The sequence below is a fragment of the Camelina sativa genome, chromosome 14 (genome assembly GCF_000633955.1).
Source record: "Camelina sativa cultivar DH55 chromosome 14, Cs, whole genome shotgun sequence".
Taxonomy (NCBI): domain Eukaryota; kingdom Viridiplantae; phylum Streptophyta; class Magnoliopsida; order Brassicales; family Brassicaceae; genus Camelina; species Camelina sativa.
The window spans coordinates 18,569,083-18,586,197 of NC_025698.1; the positions used below are offsets into that span (position 1 = coordinate 18,569,083).

At 38.1% G+C, this 17,115-nt stretch overlaps 4 protein-coding genes and 1 long non-coding RNA gene across 9 annotated transcripts in view; 1 reads left to right on the forward strand and 4 right to left on the reverse strand.

Annotated features, from left to right (window-relative positions):
• LOC104741932 (nuclear pore complex protein NUP160) overlaps positions 1–3,722 on the reverse strand; it is a 10,441-nt gene extending 6,719 nt beyond the window's left edge. For both annotated transcript variants that reach the window (XM_010462868.2, XM_010462867.2), the window contains exons 1-11: positions 3,329–3,722; positions 2,955–3,219; positions 2,815–2,872; positions 2,492–2,649; positions 2,312–2,397; positions 2,086–2,190; positions 1,854–1,951; positions 1,296–1,413; positions 1,024–1,206; positions 711–897; positions 215–621 (exon numbers count right to left, since the gene is read on the reverse strand). In XM_010462868.2, coding sequence (XP_010461170.1) covers positions 215–621; positions 711–897; positions 1,024–1,206; positions 1,296–1,413; positions 1,854–1,951; positions 2,086–2,190; positions 2,312–2,397; positions 2,492–2,649; positions 2,815–2,872; positions 2,955–3,219; positions 3,329–3,685 — 2,022 coding nt within the window. In that variant the 5' untranslated portion in view covers positions 3,686–3,722. The remainder of the gene's footprint in view (positions 1–214; positions 622–710; positions 898–1,023; positions 1,207–1,295; positions 1,414–1,853; positions 1,952–2,085; positions 2,191–2,311; positions 2,398–2,491; positions 2,650–2,814; positions 2,873–2,954; positions 3,220–3,328) is intronic.
• Positions 3,869–6,562, forward strand: LOC104741935. 2 transcript variants are annotated; one of them, XR_760403.2, is made up of 7 exons: positions 3,869–4,234; positions 4,390–4,532; positions 4,643–4,793; positions 4,912–5,067; positions 5,305–5,559; positions 5,664–5,784; positions 6,467–6,562. It is a non-coding gene; the product is annotated as an uncharacterized LOC104741935 (long non-coding RNA). The 2 variants fall into 2 exon arrangements; XR_760402.2 differs by having other exon boundaries at positions 5,701–5,784.
• On the reverse strand, positions 5,780–8,322 carry LOC104741934 (PHD finger protein At1g33420-like). Its single transcript, XM_010462869.2, has 3 exons — positions 7,960–8,322; positions 6,893–7,808; positions 5,780–6,800 (listed from the first exon to the last, which is right to left on the reverse strand). The coding sequence occupies exons 1-3, from the start codon at positions 8,315–8,317 to the stop codon at positions 5,972–5,974; spliced, it is 2,103 nt and encodes a 700-aa protein (XP_010461171.1). The 5' UTR covers positions 8,318–8,322; the 3' UTR covers positions 5,780–5,971.
• On the reverse strand, positions 9,324–12,100 carry LOC104741938 (probable beta-1,3-galactosyltransferase 8). 2 transcript variants are annotated; one of them, XM_019235719.1, is made up of 7 exons: positions 11,303–12,100; positions 10,860–11,075; positions 10,709–10,770; positions 10,375–10,617; positions 9,972–10,271; positions 9,759–9,884; positions 9,324–9,670 (listed from the first exon to the last, which is right to left on the reverse strand). In XM_019235719.1, the coding sequence occupies exons 2-7, from the start codon at positions 11,046–11,048 to the stop codon at positions 9,406–9,408; spliced, it is 1,185 nt and encodes a 394-aa protein (XP_019091264.1). In that variant the 5' UTR covers positions 11,049–11,075; positions 11,303–12,100; the 3' UTR covers positions 9,324–9,405. The 2 variants fall into 2 exon arrangements, with proteins under 2 accessions (XP_019091264.1, XP_010461175.1); XM_010462873.2 differs by having other exon boundaries at positions 10,709–10,773.
• LOC104741936 (protein NRT1/ PTR FAMILY 4.4-like) lies at positions 12,425–15,499 on the reverse strand. Of its 2 annotated transcripts, XM_010462871.2 has the most exons (6): positions 15,220–15,498; positions 14,854–15,071; positions 13,886–14,314; positions 13,616–13,734; positions 12,986–13,533; positions 12,763–12,897 (listed from the first exon to the last, which is right to left on the reverse strand). In XM_010462871.2, the coding sequence occupies exons 1-6, from the start codon at positions 15,494–15,496 to the stop codon at positions 12,854–12,856; spliced, it is 1,635 nt and encodes a 544-aa protein (XP_010461173.1). In that variant the 5' UTR covers positions 15,497–15,498; the 3' UTR covers positions 12,763–12,853. The 2 variants fall into 2 exon arrangements, with proteins under 2 accessions (XP_010461172.1, XP_010461173.1); XM_010462870.2 differs by having other exon boundaries at positions 12,425–13,533; positions 15,220–15,499.

The following is a 17,115-nucleotide window of genomic DNA, read 5'->3' on the forward strand; positions in this document are numbered from 1 at the left end:
ACTAATTCCAATTAAGGAATACATCTTGACAATAATATACCCAGTGGGAACTGACCTGCCCAGCAATGTTAAGCAGATAGCTGACGAGTAGGAAGATGTCAAAGGCAGATTCAAACATCACCTTTACAAACTGAGAAGTAGCTTGGACGAGGATAGAACTACAGATATCAGATAATGCCTCACCATCATTTTTTTGCATAGATTTCTTAGGGACCAAATACTGCAAATAGTGCTCCATGATAGTAAAAACTTTTTCCCAAGATCCAGCCCGTTGACATAGAGCAGAGAGAGACAATAGCATGTCAATGGAGAATGTTCTAAGGTTTTTTTGAGTTTCTAGCTCTTTTTCCCATGCTCTATCAGCACCAAGATCTGACCACGTACGCTGACCTATCGACGAAGAATATCCCGACTCAAGGATGTTAACTAAGCGAGGAACAATTTCATCAGATGAGATAATTGGCTTTCCAGTAATTGATTCATAATAAATGGCATAAGGAGCACCACCCCACTGTTTACTTATCTTCGAAGTACATCTTAGTACCTCTGCCAGAATTTCATGTTCATTGTGGGGCACACCAAAGCCTAAGCTAATCAGGTTGTTGTGTTCGGAGGAAGAACCTATCAAAAGGAAAATACAGTATTAAGTCTTAAGCGATTGGAAATAAACAAGGAAATTTTGGTTCTAGATACAAGAATAATTTACTTACCTCCAAGGCTGTTCTCAGAGTTCTCCAATCTAAAAAACAATGATAAAGAATTGTTTCTAACTAAACCAATAACATCTGACTGAACCAGCAACGTGCGAGGTTCGTTATTCTTGCACCAATGATGGAGATAGCATGTACAAAAGTTTTTCCACCAATGAAAAACTGAAATAGAAGAATCAGTCGTAACCTGACATAAGAAAAGGCATATTTCAGCTTTTATGACCCAGAATTCATGCCAACTCTCAGTAGAATGCATCGTATACATTGTATCTACAAGGTACTCTAGAACTTAACAACTTAACAAAAACCAAACCTCATGCTCAACCAGTAAAAGAATCTCGCTTGTAAGCTCATCAAGACTTAAAGATTGAAACTCAGAATCGGTCCAGTGTTTGTTGTGGTTCAGTAAAGTTAGACGCAAGGAAACATTGTGAAAAATTCCAGGACAAAGAAGCCTGCGTAAGAAGATCGATGAAATGAATCCCATAATTTGATCCTGCAGAATGCAACATAGGTTAAAATGGACTCAAGCAAATAAATTATAGTTTTGTTCAACAAAATGAAAGCTAGTTTTAGCATAAAGACCTTTGCAGATGAAAACAATGAATGAGCTGTCAAAAGAAGTTCATGTGAAGAGCTCCTAGAACTCAGAAATAGCTGTTCAGAAATGTAGTCTTCCTGCAAAGCGTAAGACTCTGCTTCCCTAGGTCAAAGAAAACAATTCAAAATAGAGCATTATCAACCATCAAGAAAGCAGTGAACACTAGAATATCTGTAGTAGTTAGCATAATAACTATGATAAATGATACACTAGAGCACCATATTGCCTCCACAGTTTAGAAACCAACAATCTTTCTTAACCTAACGTACTAAAATAATTTCGAAACCCATCTCGGTAAGCAATATCTGGGAAGGTCACCTAGAGTTTTGCATTTTTTTCAAGAAGATTCCAAGAATTTTCCATCACAAGGAAATTCACCTAGTTGCATTTACACTAACGATAGTAAAGATTCAAAGCTACAGAGGACCAGAGAAACCAGAAGCACACATATAACCTCTAATACAGCATGTATAATGCAAGCTTTACATGGAGTACGGAGTATCTCAACCAAGTCAGCAGAAAAAGATTCTTATTGAACTTACATGGTGCTAGATTTCTGGCACAACATGTGAGATGTCAATTCATCGGCCTTAAGAATCCAGATCTTGTCGGATGTAAATCTGACATCCCGCAATCTCCCCTGCAAATTAAGGATGTGCAAATTCAACAAAGTTGCAAGCCAAGGAAAAATATTGGAGTTGAAAATTCAACATAGTAATGAGCAAAAGAAATACATTATAGTATGTGTCACAATTATGAGCCCAAAAGATGTACCTCTTCCACTGGAATATTCTGTAATCCAGAATCTAGAGACAAAGCTATTCCATCCACCGAACTAAAGTGCAGACCATATACAGTGATCACGTCCATGCTGTCATCCTTCAAATATTGGGAAAAGGTTATTCGACATAGAATTCAATATAAAATAACTTTATATATGTCCCAGTCAAGTCAATCCGTCAGTTGTAAAGAATTAAAAATACTGATTGTGAACGCTTACCATACTCTTCCTATACAAGACAGCTAATGGAATGAAGCCAGAATCGTAATCGGCTTTTCCCAACCATAGCCTCAGACACATAACCCCTAGTATAAGACGCATGAGAAAAAAGTCAAAACAAAGGCAAAAAATAATAAAATAACGTCAGCTAATGGTCACCGGTGAACTAGCAGATATTACCCTCAAGGTTCTTAGCAGCTATACTGTGACAAAAGACCCTGCTATAACTCAAAATATCCCAGACACGTAATGCCCCATCAGCATGAAGCACAGATATGTAATTTCTTCCATGAACTTCTGATACAAATAAATCTTGCACGGCTGCAACCACTGTTCCCCTGCATTGCACGTCATAAGAGGTTATTGAGATAAACATCACAAGAGGGAAAATAAAATACAGCACATAGCGAAAGATAACATTAGCATTGCTTCTCTCTTCTAAATATATAAAGTAATGCAGTATTACGATAACATTTTTCTAACAACTGTACTACAAGACATACCTTACGAAGCCCCATAGACGACCAAATCCGGTATCATCACGCAGGTCATGGTGAAAACCTGATAAGATACAAGGAAATAAAAAAGAAAATGGAAGAAACATCAAAAATTGAGATACTAAGCTAGTGCAGAGTAATATTACCTGATGAATTCTGATAATACTTGACAGGTTGGAAGCAAGAGACACAACCATCAGACTTCCCAAGAAAAATGAAACCAGGCAATGCAGCAACGCTAGTAACACGAGCTTCGTTCAAGTAAGGACGAACATCCAAGTGAATCAGATGATCAAGCGGGAAGACTGAGCCAGACTTATAGGGCGACTTATTCGAGAGTTTAAGGACGTAGACAACACCAGACGGCGTGAGAGCGTAAAGACAGTAGACAAGACGACCACTATCACTACCCTGCCCGATTCAATTCCATAGCTTTCAAGTTCAACACACAACAAAAACAAAAAAAAAGCAATAAAACCAACGGATAAAAAAATGGAGAAGACGGTTGGTTAAATCGAACCTCAACAGCGTATACAAAAGCAAAAGGAGAGAGAGCCTGAGCGAAGACGAAACGCAGCCCAGTAATCGGAAATCCCGATTTAGCAGAGAGTTGAAGAAGCTCGATCACATTGGAACTCGTCTTGTTGATTCTCCAAACGAAAGATATCGGAGGCTCCCCAATCACATCGCTAGAAGCGTAGTCTTCAGACGAAGGAAGCTGAACACACTCATCGTCCTCACTTGAATTAGTACCATTAACAGTAATAGAAGAAGGAGAAGGAGAAGGCACAGATATCTCGATCCATTTGACTACATTCCCGCCGCCGGCAACAGGGACCTCCATACCGGCAGACGAATTCCGACGATTCTCCTCCATTACTCTCTCTGAACCCTAAACCTTCTTTCCAGAAAAAAAAAATTGATGACGAACTAATGTTTTTTTTTCAAGTAATCAGATGTGAAAGTTTTATTGGGCCTTATTAAGTTCGGCCCATTAAGTCTTCCGTGAAACTGAAAACCTAACAATTAACGGTGGCATTTAACTTGGTTTTTAACTCTTTTTTTCCCTGAAACAAATTGTCTTCTTTCTGTTGCAGACAGCGATTTCTTTCTTCTTCATCTTCATCTTCTTCACGGTTCTTCTCTTCTTCTTCTTAATCGCTTTCACATGGCTGCTTCTAGTTCCAAAAACATTGGAGAAAGAGACTAGAGCTCCCAAGGATGATTCGTTTTGAATCCGTTGAATTGTTAATTTTTTTGTTCATCAATTCAATCTTGCCGTAGAGTGAATTATGATATTTTAGGGGTTTATTAGGGTTTCAATCCTCATGGAGTCGCGCCGTAATCAATTTGTTCAATTCGATGATTTTCGTCGGATGGATGAAGTTGGTGCTGCTTCGATCGATCTCGTTCGATTCATCTTAAGGTAAGAAACCGACCAATTAGTCGAATTTGACTTTCCGATTCTTATAAATTCTCCAAAACGGATGTTTTTGTATGATTCGGATTTATATGTTGTGGTTCGTTCTTGTATGGCTTTGTATTTATGCTGATAAAACCAATTGAATTGATGAATCGCAGATTCTTAGCATCGTTTTCGTTCTAAGCGATTGATCATGAAGCGATGGATCATGATACGATCAGCAATAAGCTTCAGAAAGTTTTGTTTTCCATGGAAACGGCCTTTATGGGAAAAAGATGAAAATATTGATTGCGCCTTAGAGGTTAGGTTGATTACCCTTTGTTGCCCATCACATGAATATCCTCTCTTTTTTTGTTTCTGTCATCAGCAACTTTTTTATAATGGTAATATCTATATTTCTGATCATTGTAGGGTTTGCAGAAGTATGTCAAGGAATAACTATTATCAGGGCTATCCCACCTTCTAACGAGGTTGTCGACAAGATACACAACTGCTTTGAATGTGCTTGACGCCTTGGCATTTGGATATAACTTTGGTGTTTCATGATGATGGTCATTTGTTGGTAAGCTGTGCACTATTTCCAGTTTTTTTTTAACACAAAGTGAAGGCAGCTGATTCAAGTGCAAGATTTATCTGGTGCTCCAATTATAAATGGTTGTCTAATATCGGTTTTCGTGTAGCATGCAGAGAACGAAATTACTGAAATCAACTCCTTCTAAACTCCTCTCGACAAGCTGTTGCACGCTCATTAGCAACCTGATGCATCAAAGTAGATGAACCGTAGTCTGGCTGGAGCAGATGTGTTCTTTCCCTTCCTCATATATGTAACAATCAAGGTACGCTCTCTTTACAATTTCAACTCACTCAAATATGTGTTGTTTTGTGCTCTCTCCAATTTCTAAGGTCTAATTGTAATATTTTGATTTTTTCTGTGGTGTAAATTCTCTCCAGGTCAAATTGCTATTCAAAGCCTCGAGGCTGCTTTTATAAAAGAACCTTTTTCTTAGAATTCCTTTTCACTGTTTCTATATAGTGATTACTGATAAAATTACTTCTTTGATCTGCAATTGCAGGCAAATCCTCTTCACTTGCTTTACAACCTCAAGTTCGTCCGGCTATACTGGAGGAAGGCCAAAATTGTCTCTGAGGGTGTTTGTCATTTGACAAACTTTAGCCAAGACATTTATTAATGGAACTCTTGAAGAAACTGCGCAAGAGAAAGATCATTTCAGAGAAGCAAGTCCAGCTTGATTGTAAAGTTTTGCAGCGCTGAGTAAGAAGGTTGAATATGGCATCAATGACATGCAATGACATGCTTTTAATAATTGGTGAGATAATTTAAGTGATTTGCATTATTTGTGATACTTTTGGTGTAGGAAATTAGTAATCTTAGTACTTGGTTTCTCTTGTATGATTTTTGTTTTTTAAGCAGGAGTCTTATTTTTGAGCTTCTTATGTGCTCACAACAGATCTGGGCAAACCCATGAAGGCAGAGGAATGTGGGAGATTTAAGAGTAAAGTGCAGATATGAAGCAAGTAAAAAAAGAGGAAAGGTAAATGATTCTGGCATCATAAACATTAGTCCTCCTTCATAAATGTCATTTTCCCATGATAACAACACTAAGATTTAGGATTGAATTCTTGACGTGGTCATGTGTTACAATCACGGGTAGAAATCTTAAGCCACTTGCAGTTTTGTGCCTAGAAAAGAACCTATATACAGAACGATCATAAATACAGTCAGCCTACACTAAGTGTTACGGATAAATTAGATCCACTGCCCATAGCAGCTGACTCACCTCTACAAACGAAGCCAGCTTTGGGCACTTGACTAGAACCACGCTCATTGTCAGATTGCTTTGATCTCTTGCTGTACATATCAATGCATCTGAAACAATGGAACTTGGAAGGTAGTTCATCGGCGTTCTTGATCCCAGCACATCTAGTATGGTGCCACACGCCACACACATCACAAGCCAACATCCTCTCACCATCATCATCCTTTGTGCCACACTTGCAATCAACTTTCCAATTATCTACCCCTCTCTCCATGCGGTATCGAAGGAGCCCATGTTTTGAGCATCTCCCCTTAACCCGTACAACGCCATTTGTGCCAACTAGAAATTTCAGGGTAATTGAGTCATCTAGAGAGCCATAACCTAGGAGCTCCTCGACTTCAAACCTCTTGAACATTGCATACACTTCCTGAAATGCCTTAGCACCTTCGGTTTTCAGGTCAGAAACAGTAGCATTCAATGGCAAAACCAACAGTTCAGGTGGAGGGGCTGGGCATTCTTTGGACTCATCGGAAAGCTCAACACAGCACCAGAGGTTGATTGCAAAGGGGTTCACTGTGCTAGACAGGTGATCTTTTATGAAATGCTTACAGTCTAGTATTTTCGTGGCTGCATCAATCATTTTATCTCTTGTAGCCCGAGACCTAAACTCGGCCATGGTTTGTGGGTGCAACAAAGTTTCATACAAATATCTTAAGTCTTGTTTGACATGCTCCGCTGATACATTATTTACTTGTTTACATAAGCGGTGCACATTGCTGACAGGTTCAAGCCTGAAGTTCATAGGCAAAGTTTAAGATAATTATGAGCACTGGAAACCAACCAACCCGAGCAGAATAAGAAGAGACATCTCTTGAAAATTTACCTGTACTCAAAGTCGTTTGAACCAGGATTGCAACGGGAGCAGACTACTTGAGATCCATCATCCGCCAAAACCCCTCCAAAATGCTTGAGACAGTAATCAATCAGTTGTGGAGAGCCTGTTCTACAAACAGAACTTTTGAGAGCCCACCTTGTAACCCAGTTGGGTCGTGGACGTCCTGCAGCTTTCAGTATCTTAATCATGGCTTGCTGTACACATTCCACGTCACTCCTTGACCAAGCACACAGTACAGAAGACTTGGATGATGTAGGTTTTGATCGGTTCTCACGAATCAGCTGTAGCAGAAAGGAGAAGAGGTCTTTCACAGTCACAAGCTCTGAGCACGAGAGTGATTGGTAGAAGCCAATAGTGGAGTGCAGCTGAGTTCTTGGTTTCCTCCCCTGGTACAAAAACTCAGAGAGAGGTATCTCAGATAAAGTATCCACCGCACTGTGGTAAGCTTCCCTTGTGAGTGCATAGCTCCCAGATTTGAATTCATAACCCCACTCACTGTACCAGGAGCGCCCTCTAGTGATCCCATGAATCAACCGGTAATCCATGCCGTACTTCCTTGACACATCCATCACGCTTGCCTTACGAACAGCAAGGGAGGAACAAAGCCTGTCCCAAAAGTCCATAATGGCACGACCAGTCAAAAAACCAGAGCCACCTTCTCTCCCGTTGAGAGACAAGAGATGAGCAAAGCCGTTGGAGTGGATGACACCGTGAAGGAGGTGAGTGTTGTCTTCAAGCTGAGAGTAAACCCAGTCTTCAATATCCAGAGCCAAGCTGCACCACTTGCAGTTGCTGCCTTCAGAGAAATTTTGAGTATTACCACACCTCGGGCAAGCCTTAGTGTCTCCTCGAGACCTTATGATGAAGTGATACCTCTTTCTGCACACTGGATGACTACTCCAACCTTTGAAAAAACAAAGAGATTATTTAGCTCAGTATTTGCTTTCAATCTAATGCATGCGCACACCATGATAACAGGTAAATAAAACTTTATTTTTGAAAAGAGAAAAAGTTTGAAACTTTTTTATGAGGAATCTGGAAGGACGTGGACTCACCAACGACTCGGCAGTGGTCACAGTAGACAGATCTAGAGGATCTGGTGACATCCTCCTCCACAACATCGAGAGAGACGACCCTAGAAGAGAGATCTGAAGCACCGTCCGTCGAATCCCCAGGCCTGAGCATGATCTGCCACGTCATCAAGCTCGAGAAGAGCGTCGAGGGAGGGAAAGTGACACGCGCGTGGGTACCGAGGAAGGTTCTGACACAATCGCGAAACGGCGGCAAGGTGGTGGTGGAATCGCCGCCGTTGGTGTGATCGGAGGGGAAAGTAGAGAAATCGTAGAGATCGGCAGAGATTCTGTTGCAACGCCTCGCTCGCTTCGCAGACCTACAGCCGTTCATCACCGCCATGACCGTAACAGAGGGTTTGTTTTTTCCGACACTAAAACTAAAAACTTAGAAAGAAAAAAGAGATAGAGAGAGAGAGAGAGAGATTTGAGATTTACGATACAGAAGAGAGAAGGTGAAGGGGGTGTTTTTTAGAAGGGGAGTGTTGTTTTTTTTTTGGCGGAGAGATTTTCCCTCTCAAAAGTTTTGCGGGGGAGAGGAAGATTTTAGGGTTTTTTGGGGGTATTGACTAAAATGCTTGACCGATTCTGATGGTGGGGAGAGAGAGAGAGAAGGAACAAAGGAAGATATGCTTTTCATTATTTTTGTTTGTTTCTTTTTATTTTATTTTATTTTACTCACCAATTTCTGGAGGAGGGAGTGGGACCCATCCACTGATTCCAAATTCGAGGCGGTTTCGATTTCTTTTTNTTTTTTTTTTTTTTTTTTTTCCTTATTTTCCTTCTCATTCGTTTTGATTCTCCTTGTTTAAAAAAGATTAAATTAATAAAGTAGCCGTACTAATCCTATGTCTATCCAATTCCGATTGTGACACCTCGATCCTCTTGTGGAAATCTCTTGAATCCAAACTTTTAAAAAATCACATAAATCCGGTGATTTTCTTTTGGTATTGTTTGAAAATAAAATATAAGCCAATGATTTAAGCAAATCCAAAAAAAAAGTTCATATTTAAAAAAAAAAATCCAGTGATTTACTTTACTTCCCCCTGTTTTTTGTTATAAAGTTTATTTTAAAAAAAAAATCAAGATCTTTAGTTATATATATATATATATATATTTATTACAAAAATTATAACATAAATGTGAATAAAATACTTTATTAGCTCAGCTTTGATTAAAGCATACATAAAAAAGAGTTGATTATCTCCTAAACGGGCACAATTATTTCCTTTCTTGCTAAAATAATTTTAAATCCTTGACTTACCCAATTGACCCAACAAAAAAAAACCCATAATCTTAAGAACCCATTTTTTCCACACCAAAAAAAAGTAAAAATAAAAATAAAAAAGTCATGTCTCTCATGTTTTTTATTATTATTAGTATTTTTTACTTTCATTATTCTTTTAACTATGCAAAGTTTAAAGTGAAACCTCAATACAAAAAGCGAAAATTAGCGAGAGGTGTGTCTCCTTCTGCGCAAGCTCGGTGTACACGAGCCATTCGATCAACAGACTTACATATCCCACTGCAAGACCAATCGAACGACGCTGCACACACGTTTCCGGCTTGTGCCTTCCACTGACAATCCGGTGGTGTTCCGCAACACATTGACCTCTCGTCCACATGCTCCACTTCTAACCCTAGCATCCACGCTCCTAACGACACATCCTCGTTCGCGTACCGGTGCAGTATTCCCCTGCCGCATCATGTCCACTACTGAATCATTTCCTTCCATAAACCCCCAAAAGAGTAAACTTTTTACATCATGGATTTTGAAAACTTACTGGTTAGTGGAGATATATGCAGCTAAGTCCTTTGAGATTGCATAAATCTGTCCAGTCGCATGCCTAAAGTACTTGTTGCCCTCTTCTCCAAATTTCCAAAACTCTGGCTCATGATACTTTACTCCCCTACATTTCCAAACTTTTTGTCAGATGTTGCATCCAATGGTTTCAATTTTCAAATTTGCTATATAAAGGTCACTTCTTTTTGCTTACTTTTGTGAAAGAACAGGACCAGACTTCATGCATCCAATGTATATCCTCGGTCTTGATTGATATCTCGCAAGTGTTGTAACAAGCATACCTAAATTGACATGAACATCATCGTCCACTTTTACATAGAACTCTGCGTCATACATTGCAGTTGCTGTTGAGAAGTATAGTCTTGTCTTTGTTGAGAGTTGGTGATATCCTTCAATGTGTTTTAGTCTCAAAAAATCTTTATACTCTGAATCTTCTTCATCAATGGCTTTGTCTAGCACTCCCCCTGGTGTTGCACTGTGTCCTATCACAAACCTGACAAATAAAAATCCAAACTTTCTCTGTTTTACATGACTGAGGTTTGGTTATTGTGATTTTAAAGTAGTGAATTGAGGATACTTGTGGCTTACTTCACAACCTTACAACAATCCCTTTCTCTTTCTCGATTTTTTTTAGCTTCTCGCCTGTTGGCATCCATGTTTGCCTCACCGAGTCTCGTCTTTTCTTGCTGCTGAAAGCTGTGTTGATGCCTATCACTGCAAACACTTTTTGTAGACTCTGGTTTTTTGCTGACCGTTCGCTCCAGAAGTCACTGCTTCTATCGCTGGTACGTGCTGCTGCTAACTCCATATCCAACGTTGACATTGTTCTCTCCAATGATCTATTTATAAACCACAGGAAAAAATCAGATTTCGTACCTACTCTGTCTCAATTACGTAAGGGAAACATAGGAAAGAATATGGTTTTATTACTTTACTGCTTGGTGGGTTTTCGATACTTCTCCTATTATGTCTCTGGATTTGCTTTCTATTAACTTCTGATTAACAAAGAGAAAACACTTGTGGTTAGTGAGCTTATATATGAACATGAGCAAGTGTTAATTAAGTATAGAAGGATTATTACGCGTTTATGTTCATCGCAGTCCTTTTGAATCTCTAAATGTTTAGTAGACAGATGCTTTGTGAGATGGTGATCCTCTTTTTCAAATATGTAAGAGCGACTCAAAGTTCGACTCATGAACAGTGAGCCTGCAAGAAAGCTAGCAAGACACAACACTATTATGGCTTTCCCTGAAGCAGCTTTAGCCCTCATCTCTTCTGCGTCTCCTTAGTGCTAAATCTGTAGAACATCATTGTGATCATGAGGATGATGCATAATCAATATACTTGTCTCTGTATTTTACATTACATGCCATTACCATACTATATGAATATGATGATGTTAGAAAGCTACATCAAGGAACTCAAATTCTTACAGTAACTAGGCTCTATTTTCACAAGAATTGATAACCGTTACAAACTCGAGTCTTAATATCTATGCATGGGAATCATGATTCATGAACATACCTCTATAAGCACATGTGAGGCACTAAAGGGACTGAATTCTGAGGAGATGAGAGCTGTCAGATTAAGAAACAAGTTCTGAATGTTCATGAGATGTTATTTATATAAAATGAAAACATGAATGTAGTTGCAGAACGAAAATGGCGTTTATGTTTTGCTCCTCTCTCTCTCAATCTGACTGTCTTGTCATGCAATGTGCATGTTCCAACTAACTGTTTGCATATAGTAGATATTACAAAAGAAAAGAAAAAATAGAATCCCACAAAACTCTATTTCTTCATTTTTACACAACATTTTAGGCGCTAACATATTTGGATGCGTTTTGTGCGGCTTCCGCAACACATGACTCAACTTCTTGATCAGAGATAGCCAGAACTTGGCATTAATGTGATACATATGTAACCTGATGTTGTAGCATATGTTTAATGCTTGTAAATACTATTTTAGTAATCTAAAATTTTAACAATTCTCTCTTCTCAAGTTTCACTATATTGTTCAGGAACTGACTCAAACATTGCTAACAAAATCTAGTTATCTCTTACAAGTTACAAATGTGGCTTGTAAAGAGCTCTCTTTCCTAGTAAAACAAACATATTTATCTATCAAATTGGGTCGGTCCATCTTGTAGAGGCTGGAAACATCGTGGACTGAGCTGCAAAAGTCTTACAACCTTAAGGTAAAGCCTTTTAGATATGTATCGTTCAATTAAAGGTTAAGCAGAATAATGAGTATACTATATATTTCTTTCCAAAGTCAATGATGATGCTGAAATCACACACAAAAAAAAAAAATCATATATTGAAATGTAGTGGTGAAATACACTACTATTCATTGAGCTACAGCAATGGAGCAGTGAGTTGTGTGGACCTTCTCTGTCGGCCCAAAGGTTACAACCAATGATGCTTAACTCACTCTATCTTTTACCTGATGATGTCAATATCTATGGGAATAGACCATATCTCTTTCCAACTCCAAAGACGTCTTAAATCTATGGACTCATCACATGGCTCAAAGGTCAAAACATAGCAATCGCCAAACAAAAACACTGTTTTAGCCAGTTATAGCGGCTTGGCGAGACTAATTTTAAGTCAGTCACATCACAAAACCAACTAGCTTGATACATAATGAAGTCAAAAGATAAGTTCTCTAAACCTTTTAAACTAACTCTTCATCATTACAAACCCCAAATTAAAATTTTAAAACAAAACAAAAAAGACTCTACCCCGCCATTTCCAAAACATATGATTATACAACCGGATTAATTAATAAGCATATAGGATCTTCAAACGATTCCTTCTATTATCCCTCCTAAAGGGTTACAACAAGATGATCTCTAACATACATCTCAAATTCTAGGCTTCTCCCTCGTGGAATCCTTATTTTCTCCATTTTCTAAATCCTCCAAGCTATTGACTTCCGCGCTATGATGTGTCGCGGATGGATCACACGAGTACCATCTTGACCAGAAAAGATAGTTAAAGAAGTTGATGAAACTCAATGAAGCTAAGAGCCAGTAAAAGTGATCTAATCTATCTTTGTTTAGGTCGTTATCTCCTAACCAACCTTCTCTCGTCCCTGATCTATTACTAGAAGTAACTCTGTTCACAGCCGAGACAAGAACAGAACTAAGATAGAACCCGAAAGAGTAAGAACAGTAAGTCAATGCTGTGAGAAAAGATTGCATACTCTGAGAAGACTGTTTGTAGAAAAACTCCACTAATCCAACGGCTGTAAACATCTCTGATAAACCGAATATCAGAAACTGAGGCGCGATCCAAAAGATCGAGAGCGTTACATTCTGTTCCAAGAACGATTCTCGTCTCTTCTTCTCCACTAATGCGGCTGCAACCATCGAGAACGTTGCTAAGAACAGTCCAGCGCCGATTCTCTGAAGAGGAGAGATTCCGGAATCGTTTCCCATGACCTTTCTAGCGAGTGGGACGAAGAACGTTTCGTAGAGAGGCACGAAGAAGATGAGAATGATGTAAGGGATGGCTTGAAGAGAAGCAGGTGGGATTTGAAAAGTCTTTGTGATGTGTGTGTTCATAGAGCTTCCTTGTTGAACAGAGAAAGTTTGAAGCTGAGCTAAGATGGTGTTGAAGATGATAGTACATGCGAATATCGGTATGACTGATAACAGAATCTTGACTTGATGGACTTGTTCGGTTGTGCAGAGTCTCCATGGACTCTCCATTACTTTGCCTTGCGTCTTGATACAAGCCTTGTCAAGAAACCTGCACGTCAAGAAAAGAGCGGTTAGTTAGTTGGTTAGTCAATTTTGGCGGTTATTGTATAAGGGGATTAATGACATATTACCTGAACTTATTAGTATGAAGGAGAGGTTTGACACGAACAAGATCCATTGAAGGTTGGTGAAGCATGTTTGGGTTTGAAGGACAAATCTGTTTTCGTTTAGTGATGGCGGCTACGAAGACCTGATCGATCGATAAAAATTAGAAGTTAAGATCAAACTCTTTTATATGCCTCAAAATGTATCAAAGGCCATGTTTGAGTTTATAAGTGAAATGAATACATTTTATGAGTTAAAAAAAAAAAAAAGAATAAAAAAAACGGTTCTTGATATACCTGAGCAATTGGTGTGAAGATGCTACCACATGATGGTTTATTCCTATAAAAGTTAGTACCAGCAACAAGGCTGATCAACCCCGCGGCCATAACAGCCGCGGAGACACCAAAACCAACGTCCATGCCAGAATACGTTTGCACCCAAACTAAGAGTGTGAGTGCAATAAGTTGACCCATCGAGAAGGCGAAGTAAGCCGCATTGAAGAAACTCGATAGCTTCCTTAAATCCTTTCTTTGAAACTGGTCGGCACCGTGAGAGATGATGTTCGGTTTGAGACAGCCACTCCCTAACGCCACCAAACAGAGTGCGGCGTAGAGAGTGACCGCTTTATAACCATTTGCCTCTAAGCAATGTATTGTTCCCTTCATGTCGCATTCTGGTGGTCTTAGCTCTGGGAGATGAGCTTGGACTGCCAATAGTATGAAACCCTGTTTTATTGATTACATGCATGTTTTTGTTAGCCAAAACTTCTCTAAGTTTTTGTCAACCAACATTACTCGAATATTTCATAACTAAAATTCTTAGATAACTATACACATAGATATGTGTATGACGTTCACGTAACTAATATATGTTCAAGGTTACGTGTTACTTTATATAAGCGAGGGATTAAAACTTAAGTGTACCTAATATCAAATATGCAGCCGTAAATTTCGTCTCAAGACTATATTTTCCAGAAGAACATTATATTGTCAATTTAACATATTATATAACCTAGTGAAAATAAAACTATATACAACACATTTGCTTTTCCAAAGAACCGAAAGTTTCAACAAGAAAGGTTTAGTTCATAATGCACTTTCATTACAACTTTATTTTAATGTTTTTGACTTTTTTTCTATAAATACTTTTAATAGCCCGTTTAAATCACGGCTACTAGTTAGAGATGAAAAGTGATGTAGAATATTCAAGAGCATCTAAAATAGAAATGAGAAAAGGTGAAAAGGGAGCTAGCTAGAGAACATACAAAAATTTCGATGATGCCAAAGACGAGCATGGTGCGAAAGCTTCCAAGGTAGGAATCAGAGAGGAAGCCACCAAGAAGCGAGAGAAGAAACACCGTTCCTATGAAGTTAGTCACGAGGTTTGCGGATTTGGACAAAGGGAAATGCATTTCATTGAACACGTATGTGATCAAGTTGTTTCCAACAGCTGCGATCGCCATCATCTCAAAAGCTTGGAGACCTGAACGTAACATAGATGATAGATAAATATAAACACATCCCAATCAATATAACCTATATATAGCATGGACCATCCCGGCCATATGCAACAAGCTGGTTTAGCTAGTCGATGTGCATAGTTAAAGTTGACGATAGAAGGGGAAGGATACCTAGAACAAAGAGGGCAGCTCTTGTACCACCATGCTTGCTTGGCCTGCATGGTCGACCTCGAGAATCAACGCAAAGATCGTCCGATGATTCCTCGGACATGTGTAGTCCTCTTTTAGCTTCTTCAGATTGATCACGAACATCCATAGCTCTTTCTATGTTAATTTCTTTAATTATGTCAAGGAAAGGGAGATATAAGGTCTGCTTTAGAAGGAGTTGGCACAAAGATAAATAAACGAGGTGGGGAGCGAGGAGGTACTTATATAATGTCTCGTTCATTCTTAAAAAAATTCATGAGAAAGAAACTATAAAAATATTATACAATAAAATAAAATAAAAACTCTACGTCAGTTTTTAATTAGAAATTAGACTTCAATATTGAAAAGTATAAAATGTTTCTAATGAATAGAACTCTCATAAAGAGAATTTAAATTTTAAATAGAAAATACTATTTGATTATTTTTTGTTGGTAACTTTGTATTATTCATAACCTTCTATTTTCTAAAACTTGGTTTGATCGGATGTATGTATCAAATAATTAAGTTTACTAAACTTATTAGTGTGTCGGTGGGAAGTAACGGACCCACTGTCCAATATGTTTAAAATGCATCATCATCATCATTACAAGCAAATTTCAACTTTGGCCTGTGGCTCCGGGGCATAAACTATTGTTTACTATAGTATGTTTTCTTGACATTTACGGTTGATATATGAAGTTGCGATTTAATTATGATGACAATCTTTGACGAATCTTCCCTTCCCATCAGTGTTAGTTTAACCCTTTTCGTCGGTAATAGTAGAAACTTCACATCAAAAAGAACTAACCAAGTTTATAGTATCATCATAATTTAATTTTGAAGACACTGTTCTATGGATTATCACAAAATTTGATTAAGTAATGAGCAATCTAACGAACATATATATGTATAGTCGACCCGAAACTGATGGATGTGTTGAAGATAATTAATGTGTATGTATGACATGCATGCAAGTTATAATTAAGTTCGAAGGTATTCAGTTTTACCAACATTTAAAACACCTAAAAAAATGGCGAAAATTCAGAAAATCGCAGAATTTTGGAATTAGAGTAGTAAATTATGTTTTTTTTTCTTAATTTTGACAAAAAATTCTACATATTATACTATATGTTGATAAAACTATAACACAATAATCTAAACTAATTAGATTAAAAATTCAGCTAAGATTTTCATTTTTATCAATGTTATCATCATTTGGCTTATCAATGCGATATATTATTAGGTTAAGCACAGATTACTTTAGTAATGTGGGGGCATACAAAGTGACATACGTGAGACTACAATAATATTTTACTAATTGATCAAGGTTTGTGGGATCTTTTCAGTTTTCATCCGTCTTGAAAGTCAAATCAGGATATAGTTGGAGGCATTACAAATTCCCCATCCCGACCATAACTTTCCTCCCATGACAATAAGTAAATCAGATCTTCTTTTTCGGAAAAATGATTATACCAAGTGAGCATTTCCATCGGATATATTTGATAGAGAGTCAGAAGAATAAAATAATTTAAAAAATAAGAAAAAGGTGGAGACATGAATAGAAAATGTCTCTGCCGAGAATAATTAAGACACATAGTCTACCGTTGTCATCATTCGATTGGTTGAGCAAACTAAAAAATAATTAAACAATTAAATTAAATTAAAAATATTATTATTTATTTCTTTTTGACATCCAAGTGGCTATATAACTGATGGATATGGTCTTAGAGTTTGGAGCCAGATACATATCATGCATGTTATGATATGTAAGACGAAGAGGCCCGATCCAGCATTTCTTGTAGGTGTACAATAGGTTCTTAGATACATGCAAGTTTGAAGACTCATGTAGACATCAAAAGATCTTCCCTCCATTGCAAGTTC

What these genes read in the sequence shown, in the direction of transcription:
- LOC104741934 (XM_010462869.2), bottom strand. Translation starts at nt 8,317, where the DNA reads ATGGCGGTGATGAACGGCTGTAGGTCTGCGAAGCGAGCGAGGCGTTGC. An exon ending in TGACCACTGCCGAGTCGTTG is followed by an intron (nt 7,809 to 7,959) that starts GTGAGTCCACGT and finishes GTTTTTTCAAAG; the next exon opens with GTTGGAGTAGTCATCCAGTG. An exon ending in TCAAACGACTTTGAGTACAG is followed by an intron (nt 6,801 to 6,892) that starts GTAAATTTTCAA and finishes TATGAACTTCAG; the next exon opens with GCTTGAACCTGTCAGCAATG.
- LOC104741938 (XM_010462873.2), bottom strand. Translation starts at nt 11,048, where the DNA reads ATGAGGGCTAAAGCTGCTTCAGGGAAAGCCATAATAGTGTTGTGTCTT. An exon ending in GAGAAAGGGATTGTTGTAAG is followed by an intron (nt 10,272 to 10,374) that starts GTTGTGAAGTAA and finishes TTTATTTGTCAG; the next exon opens with GTTTGTGATAGGACACAGTG. An exon ending in GCATATATCTCCACTAACCA is followed by an intron (nt 9,671 to 9,758) that starts GTAAGTTTTCAA and finishes ATGATGCGGCAG; the next exon opens with GGGAATACTGCACCGGTACG.
- LOC104741936 (XM_010462870.2), bottom strand. Translation starts at nt 15,496, where the DNA reads ATGAACGAGACATTATATAAGTACCTCCTCGCTCCCCACCTCGTTTAT. An exon ending in TCTTCACACCAATTGCTCAG is followed by an intron (nt 13,735 to 13,885) that starts GTATATCAAGAA and finishes TCGATCGATCAG; the next exon opens with GTCTTCGTAGCCGCCATCAC. An exon ending in CTTCATACTAATAAGTTCAG is followed by an intron (nt 13,534 to 13,615) that starts GTAATATGTCAT and finishes CTTGACGTGCAG; the next exon opens with GTTTCTTGACAAGGCTTGTA.